This window comes from Anarrhichthys ocellatus, unplaced genomic scaffold (genome assembly GCF_004355925.1).
Source record: "Anarrhichthys ocellatus isolate YVR2014 unplaced genomic scaffold, GSC_Weel_1.0 scaffold8, whole genome shotgun sequence".
Lineage (NCBI taxonomy): Eukaryota > Metazoa > Chordata > Actinopteri > Perciformes > Anarhichadidae > Anarrhichthys > Anarrhichthys ocellatus.
Genome location: NW_022280038.1, coordinates 319801 through 326719, shown reverse-complemented (window position 1 = coordinate 326719; position 6919 = coordinate 319801). Strand labels below are relative to the sequence as shown.

At 44.6% G+C, this 6919-nt stretch overlaps 1 protein-coding gene across 2 annotated transcripts in view; it reads right to left on the bottom strand.

Annotated features, from left to right (window-relative positions):
• Positions 1–4592: 4592 nt before the first annotated feature.
• Positions 4593–6919, bottom strand: part of mrpl46 (mitochondrial ribosomal protein L46) — a 5780-nt gene continuing 3453 nt past the window's right edge. The window contains exon 4 of one of the 2 annotated variants that reach the window (XM_031848535.1): positions 4593–6406. In XM_031848535.1, the coding sequence (XP_031704395.1) occupies positions 6159–6406 (248 nt within the window). In that variant the 3' untranslated portion in view covers positions 4593–6158. The remainder of the gene's footprint in view (positions 6407–6919) is intronic. The other variant, XM_031848534.1, reaches the window with a different exon arrangement.

Genomic DNA, 6919 nt, shown 5'->3' with positions numbered 1-6919 from the left:
TGTGTGTGTGTGTGTGTGTGTGTGTGTGTGTGTGTGTGTGTGTGTGTTGGAGGGGGTGAGAAGAAATAAGAAAAGCAAGAAATAAAGGGAAGGGAACAAAAAACAGAAAATTGCGTCTTACACATACTCAACTATCCATTGTATCACTATGGCAAGGATACACTAACTTGCACAAATGCATAAACAACAAACTATATAAAAATATAAATTACATCACATACGCAAAATCACAACAGAATAAGCAAATCAATGATATATTCATAATGAAAACGACTGACCGAGACACAGCTTTGGATGGAGGGATGGAAGGAGGGATGGGAGGGAGGAAGGCGAGAAGGAAGGATAGACGGAGGTGTGGAGGACCACAGCTTCCTACTGCAGAGTGGAGACTGGGACAGGAGGAAGCAGGAGGGGGCGTCTGCCATCTCCAACTGTTCCATCCCAACAACATCACACACACAATCTCTCGCTCCTTCCTAATACATGCAGACTCACTGGAGCTGTACTAAACAGGAACAGCCAAAAGTGAAATATTAAACATTTAGTGTGATGATTTAATGGATTGCTTCAACTGAAGATATGGCGTCACGGCACGCTTAATACTCCAGATCGGCTCATATCAATTGAAGTCTGCGCGTAAATTGACGCGTTTTCGTTTTTCAACGCTCGTGCAGTGCCTGTTCTAAAAATGTCCTTGATGTTGTGACTTTCTCCAGTTCCGCTCATCCAAACAACTTCGGTCTCAACACTGCTGTACCCAGCATACCGTTCGGCGGTTTGACAGTTAATATTGGAGCGAGCGACAGAGAGCGAGTTGTACCCAGCATGCCGTTCTTTTCCTGTTGTTTGTCAATTTCAAGTCAAGAAAGTCGCAGTTTGTCGTAGTATCATTTAGTTTTGTGTGAAACCGCTCAGTGAAATACATATCTTGTCTCCCGCAATGTTCGTCACCAGCACGGCCGTTAGCTAGCTAGCAAAGGCGACTTAGCTATGGTCGACGCACAAATGTAGCGTTATCTTATCTGATGTGTTTTGACCAGCGACTGTTTTACTCAGCCGGGGAGCGAAAGAATGAGGACGATCTGTTGTTCGTGTGAGTACATCCCGGTAGGAAACACACAGGCATCGTAGCTTCAGCGAGAGACGTAGCTTCAGCGAGAGACATCACTTACGCAACTTTTATGCTAATTATGCATTTTCACATTGCTATACTTCAACAGTTTTACGACAAACTGCCACTTTCTTGGCGGGCAAAATTCTCTTTTGAATTGACAAACATCGTATGTGTAGGTTATTTCATGGCACAATTCAAACTGGATCAAAACATTTTTTATCTCTCGCCGTTGACTATCGTATATACGTATTTTTTCCCGAAATAAGGTCCAATGGTGGTCAACCGGAAAGGGGCGGGACTTTGCTACTCCATACCGTTTGGCAGTTAAAAGGCACTTTATAAATACAGGTCCTCCTCCTGCAGTCTGTCTCCCTGGCTGTTACAAAGTCCTCAGCAATGCAGCTGGTAGTGTGTTTGTTGTTGTCTCTTAACACTGCCACCGTTAAAGAGTCTGCTCTTGTGGTAGTAAAACTGTGCTCTGAGGTTGTAAAATGGCTACTGGGCTAGAGGTAGAAAGTACTGGGGGTTTTGTTTTAATTGCACTGAAAAAACGGCAATTCAAGAAAGTTACAATATCTTCCTGGTGAAGCTCCTTTCCAGTAGAGGTCAGTTGAGGGGTTGCTTTTTTTGCCAGGCAACCTTCAATCAAATCTGATCAAACCACACCTACACAGTCCCGATAAAGCTAGGGTTGGTCATCTTGAAAAACTTACAAGAGTACGGTAGATTTAAAGAATTATCCAACCAAAAAACCCAGCCCAGCCTTGGCATCGATAAAAGTAGCTAGCAGCACTAACTCCAAACGTCGCTAAGTCTAGCGAAAAAGTCGCCAAGTCAGCAACACCGACAGCCCGTCCCTTCAGGCCTCCCTCCAAAGCCAAAGAAGATTACCAACCCTAGCTTTAAACTCTTAATAATAGCTTAGTTTGGGGTTGCTTTCTCAGAGTTGTTGCTTATTTATTTATGTAAATAAGATGAAGCCTAAAAAATATATATATATTTTTAAGGGCTGTCTTGTCAAGACATTTTTCTTTCTTTCCACCCTGGTCGATGGTTTTGTTTGATACTAGCATATTGTTGCGGATAGCAGAATGTTGTGCTTGTTGGTAGAAAGGAATTGTGGGCAGTGTGGTTGCTGGCTGGCTGCGCTGGGGTAGTATTACAGTTTATCTTGATATATCTCGATATACAGTATAGTGCAGAGTTTAAAGAAAATTACAGAACCAACACAAAACCTGACAGAGGAGCAGCACTCAGAGAAAGAAAGTCGCAATTACAAATCTGTCTACTTCTTCAGCGCTACGGACAGCACCATGGATTTATCAATCCACAGCACAGTTAAGCTACTGATGTTTCTGAGTCATGGTCGGAGCCTTAGATTGTAACTTGCACAAACCTCAGTCAGATAAAGGAGTCAGTCAAGACTAGACTAACACATTAATCAAACAACCTCTGGCCCTGCCCTCCCTCTGTAAGTAGGGGATGGAGGTTAACAAGGGGGATGCATTTTTTTGTCATTCTAGGGGATGGGTTCCTCCCTCACCCCCCCTTAAAATCACCTACTACACCTACCACTCCCTGGTAAGATGTTAGTAGTGGTACTTACTATGCGCAATGACAATGAAGTTGGATCTAATCTATGGTTAGGTAGTAGGAACGCCAGTGACTAAAAATTAAATGGTGACTAACAAAAAAAAAAAAAAGACAAAAACTCTTCACTGCGGGTAAAGGCGAAGCAGGACGGGGCTTGAAAAGTGTGCATGCTAAGCTGACTGTCACTGAATGATTAAGGGTAAGAAATATAGCGCAGTGCTGCTAGCGCTGCATGCTGGGAGAGTGGAACTAAGGAGGGCGGTGGTTAAGGAGCTTAAGGTGGTCTGGCTCGGTCGGGATCCAGAAGCCTCGCACTGAGCCGCACTCCTCTCTACCTGTTTCTACGTGTTACATAAAGAGTCTTGATAAGCTTCTTTATCAAATTGTTTAGTAAGCTGCCGTGGACGACCGGCCTGCTTACATCCATCCCAGTCATAGATTTGCATAAAATTAAAGAATGAAGAAAAAAAAATTGCAGTGTGTAAAAACGGTTTGGATTGGATTTTCATAGCTTTTATATAAAAATTGTTGTGCAACATATGAACACTGAAAAACAGCGGCCGTCAGCCGCCTCCAAAGCCTGCGCCTCATTCTCCGCATTTACCGTCTCACCCTTTTCCAGTGGCGAAAAACAGCAAGACCTTTTCTTTTGACATTTGTCATCCCGGTGCTATTATGTGCTTTCTAATTGTATGAAGAGGCAGACTCAGGGGGCTCGACAGGAGGATTTTTTCCCCTTGGCAACTGTCAGGTTTTTCCCAAATGATGTACAGATTTTAGGCATTCTATTATGAAATGGCTTAGAGAACAGTAGATATTGTACATATTCGGTTTGCTCATTTCTGCTTGGAGACGGTGGCAAATTAATCAATTGTTCTGGAAAATGAGGAAAAACTCCACCGGTGTGACACAAATTTCAGTCGACTCCCATGAAGAAATACTACTGAGCCTATGAAAACAGTTGCATAACGTCCAGGATCTTTTTAAAGTAACCCTGGTGATGTCATAGTGATGTCATCAGGGTTATCTCAGCTTGGGCGTGGAGACTAAAAGTTTAAGACAAAAAGCCTGTAATACAAACTGGGCCATGAACATCAAAAGATGTGCACATTTACCAGACAGGGGAAGTCTAACGCAAGATGCTACTGAGTTGCATTATGGGAAATGTGGGAAACCACAGTCGGGACTAGAAATCTCGGCCTCCACCGCTACGTTTTTGACCACTTTTTTTAATGCGTCACTTTAAAGTCCCCCAACTTTATGAAAGTGCAATATTATTTTGCCAGACTACGCCTTTAACTACTGGTGAGGGCTCATAATAAAAAGGATTTGGACAAAGAACTCTTTTTCTTTTAAAGAGTTCTCCAGGGGTTTAGAATTACACTTCCATAAAGTTGGGGGGACTCACCAGAGACAAATCTTAAAAGAAAATGGTCAAAATTTTAGTCAACACTTCCCATAATGCATCTCGATAGCATATTTAGTTAGACCCTGACTGATGGCGTTATCGGGATCATTTTCTGAGACCTGACGAAGCTCCTCCAGAGACATGGAGGACGTTACTTGAGTATTAATTTGACTTTGACATGTAGATATTGGTAGAATGCCCCTTTAGCATTTATTGAGTTATTTTACACCACGAGCTGCCCAACAACAAGTTCTCTCTTTTGAGCAATTCACCAAGAGTAACTGTGGGCTAAGTGCCTTGCTCAAGGGCACCTTTACTGGTTTTCCAAAGGGGAGGTATAGAAACATTCGGTCCCTTTCAACTCCCTGATGGTTTCAGGATTCAGACTGACAACCTTCTGATCCCAAGCCAATTCCTCCAACCTCTTAGTCCCTTTCATTAGAACTTGGGAAAAGACGCTTTCATCAGACTCCCCCTGGAGATGAAAGCAGCGACTGTTTGTGCTCATTTTTTGTACCTGCGGTTACACCTTGATTTGACATCAGGGACCATAACCCGGACGGAGGCGGCCTCTGTCAGCCGGCAGAAGAGGAAGCTCCGGTTCTGTGTGCAGATCAAAGTGTCTTAACAGTTAGAAATGGCCTTTATTACCTCGCCCTGACCTTCACATCTCCACAGACGGAGCAGGGCTGCGTTGCACTCTGCCAATCTTGCAAGCGGCTCTGGCCGCGGGCTTTCAACGAGCCCTGAAAAATAAAGATGGGAAAATCTAATGCCAATGTCTACAACATTAATAACTCCTTGTCCCGGCAGACACAAATAGAAAGAACAGGCTGATCCGAGAGGCTGGGTCGGGAACATCAGAATGCTCTTACCTAAGACGAATTATCGTAGCCATTCCAGAGGAACATTTGCCTGCTACGATGGATATTTTCAGAATGAGTAAGAGGAAGCCAAGTTGATCAGAAAAGCTCTCTCTGCAGCCCCCCTCTGGGGTCACCGCCACACAGGCGTAATTAGACGGCTCCTCACAGAGCTCCTCCCAGCGCCGGTGTGCCAACACTGCCATCTACTGTCGGACAACGGGAATCTGCCGGAGCCCAACAGATCTCCTCCAGCAGGCCTGCCGGGCCGACATAGCTCATGAGTAAGCCTGCACTCCAAACGGCAGCAACAACATTTCGGCTTTCGGTGTGCTCATTAACTGCTGCAGGTGTAAAAAACGAATAAATAAATAACACTTCCGTTAAGACAACTGCTATACTCCAGTATGGCAGTCATATAATTATTATCTGTATCGAGTTCAGCAAAACCTAGAAATCAGAAATTAAAAAAAAAAAAAAACTTTTATGGAAATGTTTGAAGTTATCAGAAACAAACGTAAATGTGATTGACACACAAACTTCTTATAGGACCTCCACAGATGGTTCTCACGCTAAATCTTACTATATCCTTCTTTTGACTCATTACGACTTTTACGAGCGATATTTTCAAATAGCACGAGTTGACAAAACTGCAGGGGAAATATCGAATGTGAGCTTCCCTCTCGTATGTTGCAGCACATTGAAGTATGCGACACAATGGAGGAGTCTTAATCGCGACACGGTGTGCGTGACGCTGCTTCTCATCTTCTGAGGCTCGCTATTGGGTGTTTCGGTGCTTGAGGGAGGGCCTTGAGGGTAGTTTACTTACTATTTAAGAATCACACTTTGACTTTGCTTGACGCAACTTTGGGCTTCTATTGAAAAAGGCCTACTGTTACTGATCTTTTTTATTCATAAGTCAAAGTTCAGGACTCATTTTTAAGATAATTTCTTAAAAGTTGTATCCATGACAGCCTAGATATTACTTGGTCGTGTAAGGCAGAGGTGAAATCTGAGGGTTTTGCCAACCTTAGAATCAAAACACTTTATTTATATAATACAACACATATCGGATGAAAGAACACTTTATGTTACAAGACGACAGAAACTGCAAGGGTAACTTTCTGCGCCTCATAAATTATTGTTCCGTGAGCCGGTGTCCCCGCTCTGTGTTTGGGTGTCACAGGCCGAGGATGAAGCGGTCGACCGCCATCATGTACGCTGGTTTCAGGTAGCGCTGCAGCTCGCTTTTCTTCGCCCACAGAAGTGGAGGGTTTGGGGCCGCGGGGGGCCCGCTGTCCGACAGGACGGCTTTGAAGAAGAACACCTTTGTTCCGACTGTGCTCTCCGTCCGAGCGGCTTTGGGCAGTTTGTACTTGTACACTCCGCAGGGGGCGTTGCCGAGGAAAGTCGCCTTGAGACCAGCTGCTGCGGGAAGACAAAACAGGGTGTGAGCTTGTTCGGCTGGAGACTAAAGGTGAGCTGAAGTGCAGATGTTCCCAAGTTTAACGCAGAAGCTGCACCTGTTACGTTTTTGCCGTATTAAGTACGGTGCTACCCCGATACTGTTGTTTCCCATCCTCCGCTGTGACTTTTCGCAATGAAGTTTGAATCAAACCTCACGTCCTCTGAATCACGTGCTCCCAGCTGGCCTAAACGTGTGGAGGAAGGCGCCGACACGGCCGTGTTAAGAGATCCGTCTGGCTGTATTAAAAATGGATCGACCCCTGCCACAGTGAGGCACTTTAAGTAAAAACCCTCCGCCGAATGGCACGCGTAAATGTCAAGTGGAAAGTCTTAATGGGGAGTGATTGATGGAGTTGGCACATTAATCGTTCATGAGCGGTGTTGTGGAACAGTTTAACATGCTCCGTCACTGGCGTTTTGTTTAAATGCTTAGGAGCTTAAAAGGCTCGGTTTCCGTCAGAGGGGGGGGGGGGG